Source organism: Pyrus communis, chromosome 11 (genome assembly GCF_963583255.1).
Source record: "Pyrus communis chromosome 11, drPyrComm1.1, whole genome shotgun sequence".
NCBI classification, from domain to species: Eukaryota; Viridiplantae; Streptophyta; class Magnoliopsida; order Rosales; family Rosaceae; genus Pyrus; species Pyrus communis.
Window position 1 is genome coordinate 26,183,389 of NC_084813.1, and position 26,400 is coordinate 26,209,788.

The window sequence follows — 26,400 nt, forward strand, 5'->3', positions numbered from 1 at the left end:
ATTCAAGATTTTTCCTAGCTGGGCACGGTTCAGGCCGGTTCGATTTGGGTTACAATCTTCAAGTAGTGATTTACAAAGTAAATTTGGATCCGAATTAAGATGAACAAATTCAAATAACTATTGAATTAACATTTATTTGTCAAAATCCGAAAAATTGGTGATGTTTACAGAATTGGAGATTCAACAAAACTAAGCTCAATGGTGGGTGCTGAGAGTCCACCAGAAGGCTTTAAAACTTGAACCAACAACTACTGTACCCTTTCTATCTAAAATTCTTCTAACGAAAACTTCGAAAAACACTAAATTTACAACTAAAAACTTGCTGCAAGGGGACTGTACGACTACGAAAACTTGCACCATCTACAATGTATGCAGGACTCCGTATGCTACGCACACAAGTACATAGTTTCTGAGGTGCCTTTGTTGTCCACATCGTCGTCTCCCCACGTTTGGTCCCATTTCGGACGTCTTGAGATGAGTATATCACCATAGGCATCATCTTGCTTCACATTCACATACCCTTGAGTTTTCAACACCTGCAGAAAAAGAAAAGATGATGATGTGCTACGCATGGTTTTGCATCGGCATGTTTGGAAGTTACAATTTCGGTTCATGAATTATAAAAGAACTGAAAAGAAGCTGGCTTGTGGACGTAGTTAAACGAAGATTCTAAACCATGTAGTACAGACAGATCATACCAGTAGCTCATAAAACAGCCTTGCACTTTCTTTCTTAGTTCTTCCATCCGAAACCTCCAACAAGTTCACTTCCTCCCCTCCTTGATTTTTACAGTTTGGAAAGTGTCTATCCAAGTACCTTGCGACAATTCTGTATACACAAAGTTCAACATGTTGAAGAAAAATTTGTACAAGAATAATTTAACCCCAGGAGGGCGATCCACCATACCTTGTTCTCGCTGACAATCCCTCTGCAACAAAAATAAGTTTCAAGATTCAATTATTGAGAAACATATACAACTCAAACAGAAGTTTAGCTTAATGAAATCAATTTGAGGCTCTTACCCAGTTGTGGGTTAACTCCTTCGTACGAATCAATGTCCTGAGGCAAGATACAACTAAAAAAGTTAGGAAAAATAGGGAACAACGAAAGATACGAACTAGTTCTATTCTGGAACCAAATGAGATGCAACATAATAACGTGTAGCAGCATCAATATCCTACATACTCATTTCCGCCCTTTTAATTTGGTATGTGCGAGCTTGTTACGAGCACTAAAGATGTTTGAGGACCACAAATAGAAAGGTTTGGCTGTATGGCTATGCGGTATACTAACACAACACAATAATCATTACTATACCTCATTCAACAAATTGAAATCATGTTCCTGATCCCTGTCCATAAATTGTACTTCTTCTGCATATCCAGATGGTGCAGCTTGCTCACTGTCAAGGGGTGGCTCCTCTTTCTCTACCCTTCCAGATGTCTCAGGTGTTACGATATCCATATCAGTAGCATCAGGGCTCTTTGGACTCCCAAATGATTTCATTGCTTGTGAGCGAAGAATGGGTGTTTCTGGTGCAATTTCTATTTTCTCTGACCTAACAACACTTGGAGATTCAGGCGCATCTAACTTTTCTGGAGGGGCAACTGGTTTGGCAGGTACTGTAATCTTTAATTTCTTTTTGCAGAAGAGGGATACAAGTTCTTGCGAAACAGCAGCTGAAAATATATAGTTAGCAACGATTCGACAACTGGTGAACTGTAAAATAAATAATGATAGAAAATTACCAGGTATCAATGGCTCTGAGAAATCACAGCAAAGATTTACAATTCGACTGGCTTTCCAGACAGCAAGGGCAGTTTGAGGAACTTTTTTTCTTTTAGAAACCAAGTCACTTGGATCATTTATGCTTTTTCTGATTATCCTGTGAAAATTTTTGTTTCAAATTTACATTCCATGGTCAACTTATAATCCATTAAAACATAATTAAAGTCCAAAGCGTCCTGAACGATTTTATCATCAATGACAGCGCTGTCATATCATCCCTGACACATTGTTCTTCCTAACATTCGAGCAGACACCTTAGACAAAATAGAAATGATTCATAGCCTAGGTTTCTATCAATATGCAAAACAGAAACACTTCAACTAACACATGTAAAGGGGAAGTAAACTGTCACGTACTCATTAGGCAGGACTGTCAAATCATCCATGACACATTTTCTTTTCTTAGAAAATCGAGCGAACTCCTTAGAGGCTGGTGTATGAATAACCATAAACTTTGGTGCAATAACACCTGCATTAGGAGAAATTTATTTAGGACAAAAGAACGCATGAAGGTTTTTGCAAAGTATAAGAGAGACTTTCGAAAAGTGACAGACTACGCCAAATAATGTCCAACTGTGTATGTTATGGTGTAAAAGCAGCCCTTTACCAGTACGAAAACAACTACAGGAATTGAAGGATTAAGAAGTTATAAGAAACATAACATTAAATTCCTTTATTGACTGTGTTGTACCTGCATCGGGGATTTTGACACCAGGAGTTCCATCGCATGAAACAGAGAGAGGATCTGGATCTTCTTGCATAATAATTTGACGTTCTTTACTATCTGGTGAAATCATCTCGGGTAGTTTTTTTGGCTCTCCATCATTATGATTTGCTTCACCAGATGGACAAACAAGTTCTCGAGGTTGCTTCACCCCATTAAATGTATCAATGTCCATGTAGTCTTCTTGAGATACTGTACAACTCTGCAACTTTTCCATGCCAGCTTCTACAGTGATTAGATTATGGTCTTGTACTACACTCGGACATGTCTGACTTTCTGGTTGTACCAACTCTGGTTCCATAACCTCCTCACGATCAATCTGATGATCTGCACTTGATGTTCTAACATGGTGGGAAGGTTCTCTCTCAGTCCCATCGAATGTCTCAAGGTTCAAACCTTCATGAGACAACCTATGGTCTTCAAGTTTTTCTGCCGGGTTTGCTTCTCCTCGAATAGCATCTCCAAGAAGTGCTATATCTGGAGCCTTTAACTGCTCTCTATTAGTTTCTTGACCTTCACCAGATGATTTAACTTGTCTTGGAGGTTCATCCTCAACTCTACAAAATCTTTCTAGGTTAACGCATTCTTCTTGAGAGAACCTATTCTCATGAAACTCCTCCATAACTGGTGCTGACTTGGCTCCACTACTCGATGCTCGTAGCTCCATGTCAAAGTCCAACCAGTGAGATGAAAGTACACTGAAATAAGATATACTTATCAAACATACAATTAAAGGATAATATTGCAAAACTAATCTAAAATTTCAGTATCTGGAATGATTTTACATACTCTTTGACTGGGGTGTCGCAGGCATCAAATTCCTCATAATCATACTGCACAAACACAAACACAAACACAGTCTTACATGCATGTTCGGAATACAAATTAATCAAGCCTATGAAAATGCGTATCAGGAAATTTTGCAATCATTAAGAACTAATTGTTATATAAGAAAATGAATAACATGAAAAAGATAAGCATTAGAATCTTTAAGTGACGTAAATCTTAAAGTGACGTACCATTCCTGAATAAAATTGTCCTCTTCCATATGCACTATCTGTTTCATATCATGCTGAATCAGGTAAACTTATACAAATAGACTAAGTAAAATAGTATTCGGAATCATATACACAATACCTTTAAGTGTGATATCTTCATGGGACACCACATTGCCTCTGTGAATTAAGGGAATCACACATGTTAAATATGAATACTAAATACAGGAATATCCTCACACAATTTTATGAGTTACACAGCTTACCCACTGACATCTTCAAATTCAAGGATCCCCAGATCGAAAGCATCAAGTTCAAACCTATCAGGTAGGGTAACAGCGTAATAAGGTGCACACAGCTTATCTGGGCCTGCATTCTTTTTTGTACTGACTACAAATTTGTTGATTTTAACCAGCACTTCATTGCAGTCATCATACAGATATTCAACTTTCTTTGAGTATATTCGAACAACGCCAAGAAGAAGGTAGGCCAGCACCCTGTAAGCAACAGCATCCCATTCATCCTGCAAAATTTTATCTGCAGCAACACAATACGGTTTAGGATATTTCCCAACACTAAACGGTCTAAACCTAATAAATTCGAAGCAAATGTCCTCAACCCTTATGAATGTAACACTTTAAAACGATATGAATACCATCTGGACAGCATCCGAAAAATAACACTCTAAATAAACATGATAAAGTTGAAATAAAACTTTACTTTAGAAAATGTAATCTGTTAATCATCCAAGTTCTGTTCCAAAACTCCAGATATCATATCCACTTCCCCCTGGCATTACAAAAGCCCGAAAAACGCAAGTAAGAAGCAATTCCAATTTTTCTTTTCCCAATAAGTGAACCAATCCTACTCTTCTGTATATAAAATTTGGTTTTCTCTACTAATCCTAGTCACCCAATTTCTCTCACAACAAAAAAGCCAACAAAATCTTTTCTTTTCGAATTAAATTCAAATTTCAAATTAAAAAAAAACACCAAAATATCAAAAAAAATTCCCAAATTTTCTGCCATCTTTTTACAATTTCTGCAACCAACAACAATTACTAGAGCAATAAAATTTTCCTAGATGGTTGATAACAGTGGTTAATGGAAAACCCAGAAACAAGATAACAAAATTGATCAACGTCAATGCAAATATACATAATTCAGCAACAAAATATGAGTACCCATGAACAGGAAACACCCTTTCAAGAACATAAATTAAATTAAATTAAAATTTTCAAATTTCAAATTCCAAATTTCCCTCATTTGTTATCAAATGCCAACCGAACGGAAAAAAGAAGAGAGAGAGGAAACGAAACGAAACGAACCGACGGAGGAGGAGATGTCGGTCTGGTTGACCTGCGACTTCTTGAGCTTTTTGAAAGAGTAGGCGGCAACCCAAATGGCGCCCAACGGCCCTTTTCTCGACAGCAAGCACTGCGAGTAGAACATCGTCGCCTTTGAAAAGCTTCAAGCTTTTCAGTCTCTGCGATTGGTTGTTGTACTCGCTTCTCTCTGGGAGTCGGAGAGAGAAAGGAGAAAGAAAACAGAGGAAAGCGGTTATGTCAGCAAACGGCTGACAAATTGTATGTACCGGACACGCGAGGGAGGAAGTTAAAACGAGAAGAAACGGTCGGGTGGCGGTGTAGTGCGCCTTATAAGCCTCAGACCAAAAGAAAACAAAATTACTAAAAGCTTTTTGTATTTTTCAAAATTTAAATTTTAGATTTTACTAATATCTTTTGTTTACATTTACCCATTTAGGTTACCGGACAAAAAATGGGTGTTTAAGATTCGTATTCGTGAAATCGTCGGTGCAGTAGGGGACGTAGCGTTATTGGTTAACATGTATGCGTTTGCTTCAAAACGAACGAGTTTGAAATTTTATGTTTGTAATTTGAATTGATTTAAATAATTTGTATCTTATACAAAATAAATAATTTACATTGGTAATTAGTTTGGTGGGATGCCAATTTTGGTAGGTGACAATCTAATTCCCATGTTTGGAGGGATGCCAAATTTATATGATACACCATTACATTCCAAATACATAAATGATTTTCCTTAAAAAAAAAAATTATAGAGTGAAGGCAAAAAAAAAAATGAAACTTTTATAATATCTAAATCGTTTAATTTTACATTCCAAATACATAAATGATTTTCCTTAAAAAAAATTATAGAGTGAAGGCAGGAAAAAAAAAAACAAAACTTTTATAATCTCTAAATCGTTTAATTTTCAATTAATACCCGCGTATGTATGCGTTGACAAGTAAATGATAGAATGAAAAGGAAATTAGATAAGACAATACCATATTTAGATTAAAAAAATTCAACGTGGATTCTTTTCTTTTTGGAGTAAAAAGGTGTAATAAGTGATAACACATTTTAAACAAAAATGGAAATGATTTGAATTTGTAAATCCAAAGTTAAAACGTCATGCAAAAATGGGAAAAGACAAAACATTGCCAGGACCGAGACGATAAATAGATAAAGTTGTTTGAATTGAAAGATCCTGTTCGGATCTATCTTCAAAATCTAGAATCAAGTTCGGATCTATCTTCAAAATCTAGAATCAAGTGGTTCGAATTTTAAAATTTAATTTAACAATTAAAAACAGATAAATTAGTAAAAAAATATAAAAAATATAATAATTTTTAACCATTAAATTTAATTTTAAAAATTCGAATTACTTGATAATAATCTTTTCCAAATTAACCGACAGAAAATGCCAACTCATGCACGTCGTGTCATTCCACCTCCAACTTTAACCAGACCAATCCAGAAAAGACTGCATCTTTGTGCGCTGACCTCGAATTTGAAAAGCAAACTAATTGGCACGAGTAATTTATAAAAAGTACAGAAGAGATTTTTAAGTGTACAGAAAATAAGAAAAATTCAAAGTGTCAAAACACGCTATATTAAATGTAATGATATAATTGATTGAAAACTTAATTTCCAGCCATTGAAAATTTTGTGTACCTCCAACATACTTTGTGTACCAAAAGTGTTCCGACACATTGAAAATTTTCTCCGAATAGAGGAACTTACACATTTCATCAATTATAACGTGACATCACCTTTCATCATGTTATAAGCATGGAAAGCCACAATGACAATTGTAAACACAAAACATCACGAAAACATTAATATCTGTATCATGTAAGTACTTCGTTAACTATAACACACAATAGGTTTAGATGTTAATAATCCCGCTGTGAAACGAGAATCTAAAGAACGACCGTTGAAAATGTGTCGACGCAACTGTTAGTCTGTTACTAACAAAATGTACTGACATCAATGCAGAACCAGCCTTCCTACAGATATTGCTGGGTGCAATGTACATAAAAATGCAAGCAAGGGAAACGTTTTACGACGGCAGATGATTCATTTGGAGGATGTCAATCAGCAACGCATGATCTGCTCTCAAGTTTTTAATGGAAAGTTGACAACACCCGAATAACTCCGGTCTGCAGACGCAGCTGAGAAGAATCACATAGATTATCCGGCTTTAGAAACAATGCACTGATTGTATTGCTCGGTGAAAGCATCCATTTTTAGCTTCGATGTGGCAACTGAACTGCATCTGCGTTCATATTGCGCGGGTGCACCCTGTATTGTTACCATATCATGCTCAGGAGTTTCATTCTTCAACCTCCGATTCATCACTGCTTGTATTTGGATCTTTCCCGGCATTCAATTTCTTTATCTTCTTTGCAAGAGCCTTATCAAAGTTACTACCTGACAGTGATAACAATTGGTTCAGCAGCAGCATCACTCCACAATCCTTCATTAGTGCATATCTTGGTTTGATCCTGTCTTCCAAACTGTAACCGAAATACTGAGGAAATTTAACCAGCTCTGATTTCGAATAATCCATGGTCAAAAAGAACTTCCATTTCGGTACCAGATTCTCTGCCAAGCTGAAAGTATACAAAGCTCCGTATCTTGAAAGCATGATCCCAATTTCATCCATACTGTATCCCCTCTCAACGAAAAATTGTGTTACAGGCTTCAAGTTGGCCTCAATACTAAGACCAAAAACTGTGGGAGATCGATGGAGCAGAACACCAACATCCACCCCCAATGAGACAATGTACTGAGCTGTTGGCCGTAACTTGTCCTCTACACTGTAACTTATAATATTCGGACAGCGCGTCAAAACCTTACCTATCATCTCAGCTGAAAGTCCCATTTCATATAGGAAATCTATAGTTGTCTTCACCTTCTGCCTACTGTAAGTGAGAAGCGCTGGAAAGCGGTAAATAACTTTTGCCCATTGTTTCTTGTCTACACCCAGGCCTTCCAAGAAACTCATGGTAGGTATAATATTCTCGGATAGACTGATTCCACACAACTGTGGCCTCTTGTTAAGGATCGATGGGATATCAGATTTTGGGACCCCAAGTTCGAGAAGAAACTCAACAATCGGTTTTATTTTCCCCTCCAAACTGTAATACGCAAAAGATGGAAATCTGCGTGCAATTCCCTTGATTTGATCAAGATCCATGCCAAGCTCTAAAAGGTAGACAATGTGAGGTGGGAGCGTCCCAGCTGTGCCTATCTCACTTACTCGAGAAATGGCCTTTAGCTTCTTCAAGTTCAAATCCACAGGCGGTTGAGATTTAGTAACTGGTACAATTGGCTTTTCTTTTACAGGTTCATCTGGAAAGCTTTCCACCACATCTACCAAAAACATTCCATGCTCCTCAAGAAGGGCTTCAAGGTAAGGGATTAGGGCCTCCCTAATCTCAAGAGTTGTTAGCTCTCGTCCTACAAGAATATTTGATCAAATAATTTAGAGTTTACAATATATACATAAGCTGGATCAAGGGAGAAAAAGTAACATGTTGAATTCGAACCTACTAGATACCGGGATTTATGCACAGAATGAAGTCTATCGACCAAGTGGTCAACGAAATGCTCTGACTTGTTTATGGTTCTCGCAGCAACTGTAGGGCTGAGCCCTTGTTTCTTTAGGAACAAGGTTAGGACAGCCCTAGCTTCTTCTTTTTCAGCTGCCAATAGAGCTGGAGATACCAATTTTAAGCTAAACGAGCCATCTACACCCGAGTCAGCTGTACAAATGTTGATACGTATTGGTTAAAAACAGAACTAGAAAAATTGTGTGCAGAACTGGTTGCTTATATGGTTGTTACTACAAAAGCTGCATTAGAGGAGTGTATAAACAGTTGCTTACCAAACCTTGCTTGACAGAAAAAGAGTTTCTGAGGGAAAGCAAGTCTGGTCCTGGAGAAAAAGTAAATAAAATCAGTATCCATCATGACAATTATTTAAGAGAACAGAGAAAATAAACCAAAAAACACCATAACTCTGGCCGACCAAAATCTACTTAATCTAACAAATAACACCAAAATTCCCGCCTATCTTGACCTGCTCAATCACATTGAATGCTTCCAGTACGCAATCTGGAAATATCGAAATCTTCCACCATACACAAGTTGGTACCGAGCACCAATAGCACATTAGTGTTAACTTATGACCAATATATCTTCATTTTTCTTCCTCTCTATCCTCAGCTTGCATTTCTACACCTCTTTCTACTGGTGCCAATATACTAACCATCCCCCAAGTCCTACTTTCAACTAAACAATTATCCCAATCTCCGTTATATAATCCACTTGAAAACGTCTCAGTCTGCAAGTAGGTAACTTTAATTTTTTACATCATCCTAGTTCCCTATTACAAAGGGTTTGAGACTTTGAGTTGACATATGAACAAAGATTAAGCTTTAGAACTCGTTTTATGACTATTTCGTTTTTAGTTTCTAGTTTCCCCATCACAAAATTATAGCAATTCACGATCACAATGAAATCTTTTACTCCTTAGTCTCCATTCAACCACATCTAAGTTGGTGGTGCACCAATTCACCAAGGCAACGACCAATACATTACCAATAAACCTTTCACTTTTTTTCTCTTCCCCTTCTGTCCTCAGCTAGCATTATTACAACACTTCTTTTTACTGATGCCAGAATCACTAATCATCCCTCTAATCCTCCCTTCAACCACACTAAAGGCAAACCCAAGCAAACAAGGCTCCCGCTTTGCGAGGGTAGGGAGAAACGTCTATCATATGCAGCCTTACCCTTACTTTGTAAAGAGGTTGTTTCCACGAATCGAACCCGGGCCTCCTTCAACCACACTACTACCACAATAATCCATAACAAAATCCACTTGAAAATGTCTTCACATGCAATTAATCACTCTAATTTTCAATTTTTCCACCACCCCATTTCCCATTACAAGGCTTTGAATTCACATATTTAACAAACATTTAAGCTTTATTAACCTAAAGAAGATAAAAAAGTAAGCTTTAACCTCACAAAATTTAAGCATAAATAAGCTGAGGGAGAGTGGAGTGAAAACCTGGTGCTGATGAACGATACTTTCAGTGGAGCTGCGAAGTGGGCAAAGCGGATGGCGCAGAAAGCTTCCATTTTTCAGCTTAAATCCAACAAAAAAATCACCAAAATTATTGAATTTAGAGGATTTGAGCTCAAGAGAAGAAGAAGAGAGAGCGAGTGGATTTCTCGGCTTCTCTTGTTGTTTGGATATGCTGTGATAGTAGTTTGTTGCCACGTGCAAAATCTGCTCTGATTTGCTTTCAAAACCTGATTATAATTAGTACTACGGTCTCGTAATATTCATTTCTTTTCATTTGGAAGTGAAATATCTTAGGTTCAAATTTCATGGATGACGAATTCAATATTAAATTAGGTTGCCTATTGTGTAGCTGAGCCTGAGACGAACTCTCTCTTCTCTAGTTAAAAATATCGATGTATTCAAACAAAAAAAATAAAAATACCGAACCACTAATACGACGCCGTTCGAGTCTCATGTCAATGCGTGCAATATTCGAAGAACAATTCCGAATGTCTTCTTCATGTTCGGTAATTTATGCCGAACGCTTCGTCAGAGAGTTGGTAAGCTTCTTCTTTTTACTGTTTTACCCTTTAGAATTTGGATATTGATGCTTTACCATTTCTCTTAAGGAAGGGCATATTAGTCAACATAGTGCACCCAGAGGTTGACTTAAGTTCTTAGGTCATCTCCAACTGAAGGAGAGCCAAAAGACTTCCTTTAACCTTATAGTCTTGCAATAAATTATATTTTAATGAATAGTACCAGACCATATTTTATATCATTTCCAACCAAGATGGCCAAAGGACCATAGGCCAAACATAGCCATTTGACAAAAAATCATCTCCAACCGAAGTGACCAAAGGATCATATACCAAACATAATTTATTATTTTAATTTAATTAATATGGTTACTTAAATTAAACTACCATATTAAAATAAAGTTTTCGGACATATTTTGAGTGTCATTTGTCACAAAATGAATAAGCTTATGGATTTCTTATTTTTATATAATCTCAATAATTTTTTAAATTGGATTTTGAGTGACACGTGTCGCCAACGTGAGTAATCTCCTCATTTATTTTCTTTATGTAATCTCAATAACTTTTCAAATAGGATTTCGAGTGACATGTGTCGCTAAAGTGAGTAACTCTCTAGATTTCTTATCTCTATGTAATCTTAATAATTTTTTGGATAAATTTTAGATAGGATTCTTATTTATGTGGTACTTCTTATCTTTAGCTTCCATTGTTAATAAATTGGCTAGTTATTGGGGTAGAATTCACACACCTCCAAACACCTTCACTTGTTTGAGAACTACCATTGACACTGTCTTCTAAGACCCATCTATAAGCCTGCAAATAGCTTCATTTTCTTTTCGGGTCCAAGCCCTTTCTTTCATTGTAGATGTGGTCATTTGAAAATTATTGAAAAAAATTAAAGGAAAGATTATTAGAAGAGGTAAGAGAATAGAATGTGAAGAATTGAAATAAAATAAGGTAAGATAGTATGAAATGGTGAAAAGTATGTGAGAAATGGTGGAGGAATGGCTTAGGTATTTATAGGAAAAAAAAATTCGTCAAAAAAAAAAAAATCATCAAAAAAAAAAAATTCAAATTCCATCGGTAACCTAATGGCAGCATGATGTCAGCTAGTCATTGCTAGTTGGCATCATGCTGACGCCAGGTAGCCGTTGGCATTCAAATGAGTTGAGCTTGAGGGCTGGCAAAATATCAAGATTGACATTCTAGCACCAAAGGGTGGCAAAATGTCAAGTTTGACATTCTGGCGCTGGAGGGCTGGCTGCTTGGCCATCCATTTGGCCAATTCTCCCATTTTTGGCTGGGTGGGGACCACGAGCCCTTTAGTCTAGCCCTCGGTTGAAAACGATTTTCGTGTCGAAACGAGCTATTTTTAACCTTATTGCCTTTTGACTGGATCGGATGGAGATGTCTTACTATATTCTATGGCCCCAATCCCAGGCTTGGAGGCCCAAATCTCAGGCCTTACTGCGCGCGGGGGTTTAACAAAAATCTAAAACCCTAGAGAGCTCCACCCATGGCGATCTTTCTGAGACGCGCGCTCTCATTCCGGAACGTCCTTCTCCTCCGTAGCTCCGCGCTGCTCAGTCGCGAGCTCCGGCAATGCAACTCCGCGCCACCGCACAGGGTTTTATCTCTTCCCGCCCTTGAATTCGTCAGAGAAAGCCGCAGAGGCTTCGCCAAAGGCCGCAATAAAAGTACCTTCTCTCTCATTCTCTCTCTCTAAAGTGTAACTTCTAAAATTGCACTCGTTTGATATGATATTTCAATTTTCTTGCACATATTCTGAAAAAGAAAAAGAAGATGAATCGGCTGCGAGTACAGTTGAAATTTTGCCAAACATGGGGCCGACGATCAAGGCAAATGCCACCTCGCATATGGAGGCGGCGATCGCAGCGCTAACGGCAGAATTAAGCAAACTGCGCACCGGAAGAGCATCTCCTGGTACACTTTCAGTCTCTCCGGTGCCAAATCGTTGTTCATTTGCTCAATTTTGGTTCTTATTGTTCTAAGCTGTCTGAAATGTTTATGCAGGAATGCTTGATCACATCATTGTGGAAACCGGCGGTGTGAAGTTGCCCTTGCATCAGATAGCCGCTGTTTCGGTCATTGATTCGAAAACTTTATCCATCAACCCTTTTGATCCAACGGTAATGAAGCAATGCAAGCGCGTTTCAGTAACATTGTGTTGTATTTGTATGTAGTGACTTTTGATTTTGGTAAATCTTAATTACATTTCTGTTCTTCGGGTTGGATTAAGCGAGATCCTTACCATACCTATTGTCTGCAGTGATATATCTAAACTCAATTCTGGTTAAAATATTCCAATAACGTGACGATCTTGTGCAGGCCTTATCGAACTTGGAGACTGCCATTGTTGAATCTCCATTGGGGTTAAATCCTAAAGTTGATGGGGACCGACTGATTGCAGCAATTCCTCCGTAAGCACGCATCTGATTGTCACTTATGCTGTCATGAATTTTTGGTTTTCATGGTTTTTTAGCTTCTAGTTCTTAATAATAACTCGAAAATACTCGCCAAGCTAACTTGGATTCAGCCGTGTGTTTCATTACTTGACTAATTTTATCTTTTTCTAATTTTTATCATGTCCAGATTGACAAAAGAGCATGTTCAGGTGACGTACAACTGCTTTTCCCCTCTTCGTTTTTGCCTTGCCTGATAATTACCATACCTTATCAGTGAATATATTCTACCAGGCTATTTGTAAAGTGGTTACCAAGTCTGCTGAAGATGGCAAACAAAGTATTCGAAGAGGTCGCCAAAAGGTAACAGAAGTCAGTTTTGTTTTTTATAAGGTTTTAAAAGATGCTAGGCGCTAGTCGGGCACCGGGCTGGGGCCTAGCACCTAGGCAGCTAGGCGGGGACCTAGGCGGACTAGGCAGATTTAAGTAGATTTGTTACTTATCTTATAAATAAGTGTCTGCTTATAGTTAAAAATATATAATTGCATTGGGATACATAACTTGCAAAACTATAGATTATTAAGTATGAGAACACAATGAATATATGAAGAACAATCTAAACATTCAACAGGTCTCTTACAATTTATGGAAAGAAAAAAAAAATGCAAAATGAAAGTTATCTATTTTCTGTCTAAGTGAGAGTCTTTAGTCGTAAAAGCCTGGCTAAAAGCCATAAGGCCAGGTCATTGATTCTCCTAATCGTCGCACGGTATCCGTCTAACAAATTTACTAGACCATCTTCTGCCGTCACATGCTTCAATTGCAAGTTCATTTATGGTAAAACTCGAAATACTTTTTTTGTAAGATATGATTCTTTATAACGATATCAATTTTACCAGTACTATTGGACGATAAGTTAAATCTTTAGTTTCCTGGTTTCTAGTCTCGTGGTCTCAGGAAGAAATGTATCATTAGTGGTACTGAAGACCAAAACAATGAGGGGTGTAGAACGATCCAACGTGCTTGATATGTGAGTATGGACTCTAAGTTTGGTGGCTTTGCACCACGACTAACTAGACTGTTGGTTTCTTTTACAGGCAATGGATACGATAAAAAAGTTGAACAAAAACTACCCGAAGGACGACTTAAAGAGATGGGAGAAAGAGGTGAGCTCTAACTTAAGAACTAACTGCTCTTAAATTAATATGAAGTTTCGCTACAATACTACACCAGAGTATGGCATACTCTGGCACCTAGAGCCGTTAGATCCAGTTAGGTTCAGTTCACAACTTGGATCTAACGGTTCTAAGTGCCCCAATTGATACGATGCAAGTTTTTGTATTGCTCATTGGTTGTTTGGAATGGCTACATTTTGCAGGTTGACGAGTTAACTAAAAAGTTTGTCAAGACAGCAGAGGACTTGTGCAAGGCAAAGGAGAAAGAGATCAGTTCTGGCTAAAAGGTGGTGTTTTGTCAGTGTATTTTGATTCTGGTTGGCGCTCGATCCCACTCCTTTCCGAAAGAGGTCTATCGGAGTTCCCTTTTGTAAAAGAGTCCTTTAGTTTATCGTATTTATTTCAATTTAATTCTCCGTTCCAGAAATATTTATAAAGTGAGCTCATTTCGATTCAAATCAGCTAATGGCCCGCTTGGTAATCATTTCATTTCGTTTTAAATTTTTGGTTTTCGTTTTTAAAATTTGGAATCCATATGGCGAACAAAGCTAGCTATCGAATGCTCAATTTTCGTTGTCCCTTTTGACGATAACAGATTTACAACTGCGGGATAAAAACCTTTACAACGAAAAGAAACCGACTCTACTTCTAAATACTTCAAGACGAAGTATTCCCGGAAACCTCTCTATACACCATCCTACTTCATTGACGCTATTCTCGTCGGTCACCAACGTTCATGACGCTCCGATTACTGAAAGAGCCTCCTTGGTCACAAGCTTTATACCCCTCACCCAAAGCTCGGCGCTTTCTCCGCCTTCACACACAAAATGCACCTCCTTGTTCTTGGTAGTCACCACCCTAAACACTCCGGGTTCATCTGCATCGCTCTTGCTCCTCCTATTCCTCCTAAAGGCTGGACTAGGCCCCACCTCCGCCTCCCGGCATATCACATTTCTCCGGTTTGATTTCCCCCAGCAGAGCACCCCTACAGTTCCCACCATCCTCATCTCTTTCCCATGAGGGCTGCCTTTCCCTCCCTTCGTATGCTTCTGGACACGCGCCCCACCTAGCACCAGCTTGCGAGCTAGCTCATCTAGTATCACCCGCTCTGCCTCATTTTTCAAACCACCGCCGCTTTTCCTCGCAAGAGAAAGCGGTGTTTCTCCTTTGGCATTCTTGATATCCAAGTTTGCCCCGTGAGATATCAAGAGTTCACACATGAGACCGTAACCTTCCCTAGCCGCTAACATGAGTGGAGTGTAACCATCTCCGTCAGGGACATTCACATCATATCCCCTACTTGTTAACAATTTGACTGCATCCACATCCCCACGGCGTGCTGCACAATGCAGAGCATAGAACCCTCCAGCGTAACGATTGCCCTTTTCTAGTGCATATTCGAGCATTACCTTCTCAAATAGGTCACGGTTTTGGCTTATTTCTGATAGAGTAATTGCAGTCTCACCAGACTTGTTACACAGTTTTACATCAGCCCCTGCATAAACCAGAAACCTGAATGCTTCCACGTGCCCCTTCAAAGCAGTGATCATAACGGCCGTGAAACCTTTATCATCTTGATAATCGATGTCAAATTCTCCTGAACCAACTACTGCTTTCAAGGCCTCAATATCGCCGGCTTGAGCTGCAAACATTAGGGGAGAGAAAACAGAAAAGTTGCTGGATTTTGGCATCTTTCCGCCACTCATTATACACATCAACGCCTGCTGAAAACCAAGTGACCACCTAGCTGCCCTGGCAATCGAACTAACAGACTGACCAGCCGCATTAACCAAGCCAAAATCAGCACCAGCTGCCGCCAATACTCTGAGACATTCTTCATGCTTGTATTTTGCGCAGATCATTACAGCTGTCTCACCAGAATCAGTCTTGGAGTTCATATCACATCCAGATTCAGTTAAACATTGAACGATTGTTGGCAAACCAAGGCGGGTAGCCATGTGTATCGGATTAAACATGGTACCACCAGTTGCTTTAATGGGTGATTCTACATTGGCACCACAACTTAAGAGCACACGGACAGCTCCTGCATTACCGCATAGAATAGCGTGGTGCAGGAGAGTTCTTCCACAATGAGGGGTATCCGGAGAAAGGCCTTGGAGGAGCATGTGCAAGACAGAACCGCTTGCTTCAAAATACTCCACTGCACACCAGGTAATGGGATATGGCTCCGCCAACCCTGCCCCAACCCGCAACTCTTCCCCCGTAGTTGGGTCCCATGACCATGCTCCCAACCTCACATTGACATCCGTCCTCACACCGGCCTAATTTTTAAATTTTGGAACAAAGAACAAACGAAGGTTGTTAGTCATGTGGAGTGAACAGTAAAAGGATACAAGGAGAGTAGTAATTCAGAAGATGAAACAGTAACAATACTATTGTCCTGTCAGAAAAATATAATCAGAATCATTTTCTGTTTAGATCTTACTGCAATCATAGAGATGTGTACCACTCTATCCCTATGGAAGGGTACAAATCCAGCCGTCCAGGTTAATGCACTTCCTTAGAGGGGTCCTACAGTTGGAATCTCAGTTGAAATTTACTTCTCTACTATTCCTAAATTATGGCTTTCGGGGTCATATCTGATCAATCTAATGATACATTTTAGGCTTAAGAACGCAGGGTAATTGACAGTCAAATAACCGGGCTCCCCCCGAACTTGTCCATATGTCTGCATCACCATTGATTTAAGCTAAGCAAAATTGTAAGTGATGTGGGAATCACCTGTAGCAGCAAACGTACGATTGGGACCTGCCTACTCACAACTGCAGCCACAAGTGCACTACAGTCAACATTAGTGTGAAGAGCTGGCTTAGACGATTGAAGCAGCATCCTATCAGTTGCACTTGCATCCACACCACACTGCAATTGAGCAAGACGAACAATGTTATTGTGCTAATAAAACTTATTAAGTATAACAGATATGATTCGATATTTGTTACATTGAGCTTAAACAGGCAGATTATCATTTTTTACTGATGCCAAGTACAAGCAATTATTAACTGTTGAATCCTATTTTACTCTAATGCCATCTGCTGCGGGACTCAGAAAGTTGTTGAACAGATCTTACTGGAAAATGAATACGACGCTCTACCTTCATGAGAGTGTCCACCACATCAGCAAACCCCCTGCAGCTGGCTGTGACAATAGCATGCACAGCAATATGGGGCCGAATCAAATCAGAGGCCATAAGCCGCTCAACGAGCCTAGCATGTCCATGACAACTTGCCTCCAATAGAGCTTCCTCACAGGCTGGTTGAGATGCTCCAGCTTTCAGTAGGATCTCTAGAATCTCAAGGTGGCCCTCTCTCACTGCTGCTGTTGTCGCGAACCCCCTGAAGAGTTTCTGATTTACATCAGCACCAATGCTCTGTAATTCAAGAAAACGCCAATCCTTAGTACGTTATAAAGCTAGAAACAGTAGTAATTCCGCAAGCAGACATAATACTATTCAATCTACCACTTCTTTTCTTCACTTTAATTTCCACATAAACTTGTTAAGACTAGGAAGAAAAGATTAAAGCTAGTACACTAGCAGGTACATTGTTTTTTTTCGTCGGAGACAAAAGGTCAGAAAACACATTCAGGCGAAATGGGACAACAAATATGACGTGATAGGCATAGAAGCATGGAACATTCAACAAGCAGTTTACTAATTTGGGGGAAGGGGGGATGTTTAATTTTAGCATAGTGTTATGTACCTCAGGCTCAGAACATATAATTTGAGACAAGTGATGTGGGATCTCCAGACCATTCATTAATGTAAGCTATCTTATGAAGGTGTATGAGCTTGCTTGGAAGTGCTTTTAAAATGACTGAAAGCGGTTTTGGTGAAAATGTTTTTTAAACTATTCCTTAGTAAAAATAAGTGTTATAACTAATATAGTTCTTTTTTGATGAAGCACCAAATAACACTATGATTGGTTTAAGAAACATTGCTTTCAGTCATTTTGAAAGCACTTCCAAACGAGCTTTATATTTTCAGCAAAGCAATGCCCGAAGTAAGAAAATCACAAACTTTCGGCCCCAAATAGTAGAGAACGAATAGTCACCTGCCCTCCAAACATCCAGGATCAGCAGTGATTTAAAGTTAAAATCCATAAAGTAGTACTAAAAAATAACATACAACAACAGCAACAAAGCCTTATCCCACTAAGTGGGATCGGCTGTATAAATCCTAAATACAAAAAATATGGTTTAGCAGTAATTTCTTGAGTTTCTTCCCTTTGGGCGAGCAATTAAGCATAGCGAAAACAAAACGAGGTGAATTTCTTCCCGTAATGTACTGAAAACAGAGTTACAGTTGAAACAAAAATTCACAAATGCTCGATCATGAACTAATTTGAAAACTTAGATAACATTTCACTTTCTAAACACATAAAAAATGCTTCGCAGATCATCAAAACTCGACAATGTGATTAAGCCGAAAACACTTCAATCTTCTTTAATTAAGTACTAATACACCTTCAAAATCAGTTCTAATTCTATGCAAACAGAAACAGCTTCAAATCAAACAATATAATCGTAAAAAAAGCATAAACAGTTCAAAATAATTCAAATTAAGCACAACATGCTTTCAAATTCGGTGAAAGATCAACGATGTGAGCAAAAAACATTCAAATCTCAACTTCAAACACAGTGATTTGGCATCACACGGTTTAAAATCAAAGATTGAAGTACACATTACCAGTAATTTCTTCACCAAAGCGACGTTTCCAGTATGAACGGCGAGGAACAGAGCCGTGACGTCGGTTTTGAACTCCTCGTAGTCGACGCGGACTTCGCTCGGCGACTCGTCGCGCAGCAACAACTCACACTTCCTCGTTTTGAGGAGCACAGCGCCGACGAAGTTAACGTCCACGAACGGATCGGCGACGTACTCCAGCGCCGATTTCAGATCGCCGGAGAGCGAGGCTTCGAGCAGTCGCTGCGAAACCTCAGCCTCGTAGTCCACCGGGAACACCTGTTTGCCGGAGAATACCATTTCCGGCGAACACGTGGCGGAGTTTGAGCTTGGAGAGTGGCGGTCTTCTTCTCTGGTGCTGCAAACTCGAATGAGAGCTCGCATGCGTTTAAATAAGACGCGAGTTTCGAGAGGGAGAGAGAAAGTGAACAGAAAACTTGAAATAAGTGAGCGCTAGAGGGAAAAGGTAGAGGTTGCAAATTTATCCGGACCGTTTTAACTTTAAATTTTTATTTAACCATGGTTAGGAAATGGGTTAAATTATTTAACTCAAAGGTCGTGGGGTCCGAAGACCACTGCAGTATTTTGAATTGGTCAATCTATTTGGATTAAGATTCATTTCGAATTTCTATGTTTATACTTGAGAATATAGTGATTTGAACTACTTAATTTTAATTTTACGATCTTTATTAGTACATCCCATTAGTCTACTACAAACTCAAAAATTTGAACAGCTCGGATTTCTATCTCTCTCTTGAATGATGAGGATATCTCGTTCCTCGGGTTCGGACATAAAAATCTAGAATGGCTCTCATTCCAATCTTCTTGGACTTGGACTTGAGTTGGGAATGATTTTTATGGCACAGTTACAAAGTCACAGTTGGTGACTTGTGCCTAAAAATTTCAACACATGTTTTCTTTTATAAGATGGTTTCATTAGTAATAGTTGTCGCGGTGACAGTGTATCTATGTTATACAAAGTTGATTTTCTTAAACTGTGTCGGTGTTACTAGAAATAAAACTTTGGTGCTTATACCCTAGTCAAGATATTGTAGGCATATCTTAGAAAAGTAAGAGACTGTATATTTTGTTCTATTCAACCCCATAGTTATCCCACTATAGCTTGCTTACTTACAATGATTGAGAATATAGGGTAGGAATATCATTCTTTCACACATATCTATGTGAATCTCACATTAAAATCTGCATTTCATTCTTAATAATTCAACCATGTATCCTTAAAAAAAAAATTAAAAAAAAAAAGACGTCTTTATGTTATACATGAAATATTGTGTAACATTCTCATATCACTCTTATACCTTAAAAATATAAGTAAATGTTCTTTACAGTGAGTAAGCAGCTTTGATCAAACAGCCTTATCGAAGATTTACTCATTACTTTAGGGTTGAAGGGTTTAATCATAACTAACACCATAGATACTAGATATGAAGGGCAGATCCCATACATTTAATATCCATTAATATTATTCTCTTAAATTTATTAATAACCTTATATACTGTGAAGAAGACAAAATTCGCCGGTGCGGTCGCATGGCCTTGTACGAGTATCCGATGCAAAATTGAATATGTAAATATATACATGCCAAAAATATGAAATATAAAAATACAAGTCGGTGTCGTCTAATACGGGGACAAAGGCACACACAGTCCATACTAACACCGTTATGTACGGGACACGAAGAGATATACATGTATATATACATTACAGGCAGCCCATGCAATGTCCAGAAGATCTTTAACAGCATCAGTACTCGACAGTCCATGGTCTTGGGTAGTCCTCATCCGAGTAGTTGACGAGCTGGTCAGAGGTCTTAATTTGGGAACCGGATCCCTTCCGGATCCAAAAAATCTAAGCCTAAGGATCAAATGATCTGAGTTATTGAAATTTGATCCAACGGCTACAAGCAGGGGGTCCTCTAAAAGTTATAATAATTGTAGTTGTTGGATCAAATTTCAATGATCCGGATCATTTGATCTTTGAGTTCAAATTTTTTAGGTCCGAAGGAGATCCGGTTCCTTTAATTTGACCTACCTGAAGCCATGTATAAAAGAGAGTGAAAGCAAAAGGGCAGAATAAAGTTACCTCCTGCATGGTTCTGTATGTCTCCCATGCAGTCAATTCAATACGGGTACTGGAGAAGCCACCTATCTCAATTAAAATTGTTTCCCCCACCAAATTTTCCTCTCCTCTCTTCTCTTTGTACAGTAACAATTAAATTATGTTAATATTTTGTGATGATTTTTTTATTGAGAAAAAAAGACAAAAAAAAATGAGAGAGGAGGAGAAAAAAAGGAGATTTGGAGGAGTGATAATCCTAGTTCACCCCTCTCACTCTCTCTCTATGTTTGGAGTCGCATTTTCACTTTATCAACCTTGACTCACCACCACATTTTTAAGAGATTTAGATTCACCCGTCAAATTTATTAGAATTATTCAGCGTAAATCTAACCGATATGTATATATCATGCATTAGAGAAGAACTTAAACAAAATGCGTTCATCTCCAGTGTAGTGTTTTAGATCAGCGATATATGTACGTATAAAGGTCTTTTACATGCATGTACTTATAAAAGTCTTTTACATGCATGACGTTGAATTAAAACACCACAATAATAGTAACCCTGCTACATACAAGAGCCTCTTCATACATTAACGTAAATTGCACTCTTGTACAAGACCATCCAATTAGTTAATTTAGAAAAACTACATTCTATGTCTACTTGGAAAAGCACTGTAAATTAATCCTGACAAACTAAAGTTGCTCTTTCTTTTTTGGGTCAATAAGGGACATGACAAAAGGTAAACCGAAAACTGCAAATTAAGAAAATTAAATAAGATAAAATTCTGTGAATATATATTTGATAATTTCGATGGAGGCATCTTTGATCTGATCCATGAGGGAGGAGGGTTTTTTTGTAGTTTCCACTATTATATGTATACACACGTGCGAAGCAACATGCAGTGTGTGTGTGTATATATATATATATATTCAGACCATTTATACAAAGAGATTTTCATTTTTTTTTTAAATGGAGATTAGGTATGGGCTCCTGTTCACATTGAACCTCAACGACAAACTGTTTATTTTGTAAGTCTCGATTCATAAATCATCCTTGCAAAAATTCAATTCAATCCGAAATCATTTGTCTATTTAATTATCAAGATAAAAATTTCATTGTTTCTTATATAACAAAGTATTCGTTAATTTTTTTTAACTCAGTTAGATGTCTTAAATATTTCCGATTTGGTTAATATTTTGCAACGATGATCTATGAGGTGCAACCTAAAAAATAGACAGTTCGGATCGTTAAAATTCAATATGATGTGGATCCCACAACTAATTTAAAAAAAATAAAAATCCCTTCCCTTCAAGACTTCCCTTATATATATATATATGTGTGTGTGTGTGTGTGTGTGTGTGTGTGTGTGTGTGTGTGTGTGTGTGTGTGTGTGTGTGTGTGTGTGTGTGTGTGTGTGTGTGTGTTCAACGCCTTGTCGCATACACAACTGCTCGCGAGATTAGAGACTCGGAAAATAGAAATTAGGGATATGAAATAATTAAACTGAAAGTAAATTTCATATGACAACTTTGACACACGTTATACTTTAATTAGAGAATTAATCAAAAGCCGAGACCAGACGTGGCCGTCATGCAGCTGCTTGTGGACATTCCAGGATCTGCAATTACGTACTAATTTACTACCAACAAGGTATAACTTGATCGGAGGAGGTGGAAGATTTCACGTACAAGGGACACTCTAAAGTTCTCATTGATTCAAATCATGGATATTCAGTTCACGCATATCTTTCGTGAAGCGAATTTCGTGACGGCTGCAACTGCAACCGGAGGACATGCTACAGATGATTTGCAAGTTTCAATGTTTTGCCTCATGAAGCTTTGCATGCCTGACAATTTAACTGCTTTAGTGAGAGTTGCCGTCGTGGTTTCTTCTTGTAATTTTATTCTTTTTTTTTTTTTATCAAAATAAGATCTAACTTATTTGGACCGTCGTCTAGCTTCCTCTCTCTTTCTCATGTGATCTTATTTTATTTATTGAGAATAATTAACTTATTATTTATCAATTTAGCTTCCTCTCTCTTTCTCATGTGACCTTATTTGATTTATTGAGAATAATTAACTTATTATTTATCAATTAGTATAATCTAATTAGTCTCGAAATATGATAAAGAGATGCTTCCACGAATGAATCCAACAATGTCCTTATATAGTTGTTAATCCTAGCTCCTCCTTGGTACTGGTGACAGTTACAAAACAGTTTACGGCTGAGCTGATCTACTAGATAGTACCAACCATGTAGAATTAAATAAATTTCTTTTTAATTAATCTTAATTAAAAAAGAAAGAAATTAGATTATGGGTCGCGCGCGCGGGGAAGGGAGCAACTTATCACGTTGAGAGCAGCAAAAACCGAGCCCTCTCGCGTGGCATGCAGTACCACACTAATATAATAGCGATAATCACTCGTACACCTCTTTGAATTAACTTAACCTAATTAACCCTGATTCCCTGACAAAGCAGATTAAAGCATATGGCTAGTTCCGGATAAAATTCTAGCGTCCGACGCACAAATCACGTGTCTATATGGCTACACATAAAACTATCGATTCGGTGTATTTTGTACCACCTAAGTCCTAGAGTGCATTTGTCTCAAGAGTTTAGAAAATATACAAGTGAATGTCTTTTGAAGACCCTCTAAAAGTTTTGTACGGGTCCGTTTGTGCATATTAAGTATTTGATGTAATACCTGTTAGGCATATACTCGACAGGTTTCATGGGCAACATTTGATAAATTCTCTCATATAATTCATCAAGTTTTTGATGAAATGTCTCAGTGAATAAATTAAAATTCTTTTTGCGTGCTTCGTGCTCTATTCATATCTAAAAAACTTAGATCATTAACACTGAGATCACCCAAAATTCGAATTATGGATCCGTCATTGTATTGTGGGATTGTAGAGATTTCTTTATTCAATACAATTATACAAGGGTAGTGTTTTTTACTTGGAAGTTGGAACAGGATAGTGTTTTTTTTTTTACTTTGTCTGGAGAATAAGAGAAAGCTTATTCAATACGAAGAATGGGTTAACATGGTCGACCCATGCATGCTCAAACACTAAATTAATTATTTAACAAAGTCGACCCATATGCAATATATGTGAGACGCATTTGACTACTAGGAGTAAATATAAAATCTAAATTTTTGGCCGGTTGTGTCTCCAAATACGCAACAATTCAGCCGCATGATTCGATCTAGATGATTTAAATCCTCGATGAAGGGTATGAAATCAAAAACATAAATAAATTAAAATAGTTTGAATATTCTAAATTTATGAACAAATTTTATAAAATTAAGCGTGAACTAATTAATGTGAAGCACTAATTCTTTTATGAAGATCGACGCAGATAGTTGAAATATGTGATAATACATGTGGATGGAAGGATTAATGGTAGTACGAAGTTTCCTGTCTGTGTTCGAATTTTGTAACATTACGAGTCTTTCTTAAATACTATGGTCCAAAACTATTTTGACCGACTACGATTCGATCTTAATTAAATGGTGGAAGAGAAAGTACAAAATCAAAGTTAAAATGATCACTTATTGTTGAACTAAAAATCAAACAACGGATGACTACAATTTCCTTGAACTATAGGGTATAGAACGGGTATGATTATGTGCATATATCCATAGATTTTCATGCACAGGAACTTACGTTTCCTTGAACTTACGTCATTATACAAGTTGAGGAACGTTGAAAAAAAAACTTCTTTGTACTTATGTAATAATATACGACATGTTGTTCTATATTTCGAACACATTGAAAAATCTCTCGTATCAATAGGTCTTTAATTCTCCTCCTCCGAATTTCGTTGAAGGGACGTACGGATGTTATAGAACATACTTGTTGCGTGCATGGACTGCCAACTTAATAGCTGTAGCATAAATAAAACAAATATTTTCTGTCCACCTTATAAATGCACATTGAGTGCTATTCAACTGGCAGAGACCTTTTATTTATTCGATGGATAAACTACAAGAACGGAAATTTGAAATTCGGGTGCAGAGCATGGAGTGTAAGGATATAAAAGTAAAAGAGTCTTATATCGATGAAAGAAGAAATTTTGCAAAAGTTTATAAGTAAGTTGAGATACTCTTCATATTAGTAATTGGTTTTAGGATCCAACCAATATTTTTTTATGGTATTAAAGTAAGTTGACTTAAGTGTGAAGCTCAATGGCTACATATATTGTACGTCACTTAATTTGTGTTATTCATGTGTTTGGCTTGAAAATTTTCCACACGTAAGAGGGCGTGTGAGGATGTGAAAGTAAAAATGTTCAAACTCAAGCAGAATGAAGTTACTCTACATATTGCAAATTGTTTTCACAATGAAACCTCAACTTACAATATTTTAGTCAACTTGTCTGTAAGCTTACAATTTTTGTCCAAGTCTGCAAGTAAGTATTTCTTTTAGTTTTCGAGTAAATTAATTCAAAGCCAATTTTGAGATTAAGATGTTAAGTTTTGCTTATTGAATTTGGGCATAAGAGACAACTCCGATCTAAACCACATTAATGGGAGGAAGAAATGTTCAAACTCAAGTAGGATTAATACAAAGATTCTAATTACTGGGCAATCAACCACCTTATTTGGAAGTACTTTTAAAATAATTGAAATAATTTTTTATGAGAGTGCTTTTGGAACCAATCTTTAGTAAAAATACAAGTAAATCATGGAAAAACACTTAAGTGCTTCCTTATGCAAGTAAATCATGAAAAAAACACTTGAAGTGTTTCCTTCAAGAAGCACATAACTGGTATTTCGTTTAGGAAGCACCTTAAGTACTTTTAGAAACCCAAAAAGACTTTCACCAAAAATAATTTCGATCATTTTAAAAGTACTTCCAAATGAGTCATGAATTTGTGTTATTACAACATGGAACTTTTCAAAATTCAATTTTCCACTAGTTTGCTTCGGCCCTCAAAATCCTGGGCCGGCCGGTGTGTCGGTGGTGGAGGCTGGAGATCATTCAAGTTGTCTTTCACAATTGGGACAACAAATGTCTTGCTTCTTTACCAATTCATAATCCCTAGCTTTGCTCCTTTTTAATTATTTCTTTTTCTTCCTAATTAAGCCTAACCACTGTCCACCTGGACAAATCAGTCTCAACCTAACATTTTTCTCAGTGTGGATTTTTGAAGGGAAGTGTTATTAACACTAAAAAAAATTTATTCTACACTCCTCATAAGTGTATTTTTCTTTCTAAATATAGAAAGCTCGGAGTGTAGAATGAGAATTTTAGAATACCAATAACAATTCTCTTTCTGAATTCGAATCATTAGTTTTCAAAAAATCATCGGCGCCAAACTTTTTGGGGACCATTTTGTTCTTGGTGTGTACATCATCTCACTTGCCAAAAAGGCACAAACGAATATCATACAAACTCTTTGTGACCTTTTCAAATGCCAAATGATAACTACATTTTTTTTTCTTGGTAGTGTTATCTAACACACCTATTTTTACTTTTCACACATCTTTTTCAAATTTTTACTGTCATTATCGAATGAATTGGAGAAAATCAATAACAAAAAATTAGCAAGGTGTGTGAGAGGTAAAAATACATTTATGAATAG

At 37.5% G+C, this 26,400-nt stretch overlaps 4 protein-coding genes across 4 annotated transcripts; 1 reads left to right on the forward strand and 3 right to left on the reverse strand.

Annotated features, from left to right (window-relative positions):
• Window positions 1–120: 120 nt before the first annotated feature.
• On the reverse strand, window positions 121–5,097 carry LOC137708867 (sister chromatid cohesion 1 protein 2-like). Its single transcript, XM_068448027.1, has 13 exons — window positions 4,834–5,097; window positions 3,773–4,043; window positions 3,649–3,686; window positions 3,531–3,568; window positions 3,301–3,344; window positions 2,479–3,209; window positions 2,145–2,256; window positions 1,749–1,885; window positions 1,318–1,679; window positions 1,023–1,059; window positions 907–928; window positions 699–828; window positions 121–536 (listed from the first exon to the last, which is right to left on the reverse strand). Exons 1-13 carry the CDS (start codon window positions 4,955–4,957, stop codon window positions 387–389), a joined length of 2,196 nt encoding a protein of 731 aa, XP_068304128.1. The 5' UTR covers window positions 4,958–5,097; the 3' UTR covers window positions 121–386.
• Window positions 5,098–6,497: 1,400 nt separating this feature from the next.
• Window positions 6,498–10,065, reverse strand: LOC137708788 (transcription termination factor MTERF5, chloroplastic). Its single transcript, XM_068447939.1, has 4 exons — window positions 9,892–10,065; window positions 8,703–8,752; window positions 8,365–8,580; window positions 6,498–8,275 (listed from the first exon to the last, which is right to left on the reverse strand). The coding sequence occupies exons 1-4, from the start codon at window positions 9,960–9,962 to the stop codon at window positions 7,146–7,148; spliced, it is 1,467 nt and encodes a 488-aa protein (XP_068304040.1). The 5' UTR covers window positions 9,963–10,065; the 3' UTR covers window positions 6,498–7,145.
• A 1,831-nt stretch (window positions 10,066–11,896) lies between these two features.
• LOC137708201 (uncharacterized) lies at window positions 11,897–14,470 on the forward strand. Its single transcript, XM_068447222.1, has 8 exons — window positions 11,897–12,124; window positions 12,222–12,371; window positions 12,462–12,577; window positions 12,777–12,868; window positions 13,041–13,062; window positions 13,145–13,213; window positions 13,948–14,016; window positions 14,229–14,470. Exons 1-8 carry the CDS (start codon window positions 11,944–11,946, stop codon window positions 14,307–14,309), a joined length of 780 nt encoding a protein of 259 aa, XP_068303323.1. The 5' UTR covers window positions 11,897–11,943; the 3' UTR covers window positions 14,310–14,470.
• A 187-nt stretch (window positions 14,471–14,657) lies between these two features.
• On the reverse strand, window positions 14,658–19,069 carry LOC137708202 (uncharacterized). The gene is made up of 4 exons (XM_068447223.1): window positions 18,731–19,069; window positions 17,138–17,413; window positions 16,768–16,905; window positions 14,658–16,307 (listed from the first exon to the last, which is right to left on the reverse strand). The coding sequence occupies exons 1-4, from the start codon at window positions 19,025–19,027 to the stop codon at window positions 14,760–14,762; spliced, it is 2,259 nt and encodes a 752-aa protein (XP_068303324.1). The 5' UTR covers window positions 19,028–19,069; the 3' UTR covers window positions 14,658–14,759.
• Window positions 19,070–26,400: the final 7,331 nt, after the last annotated feature.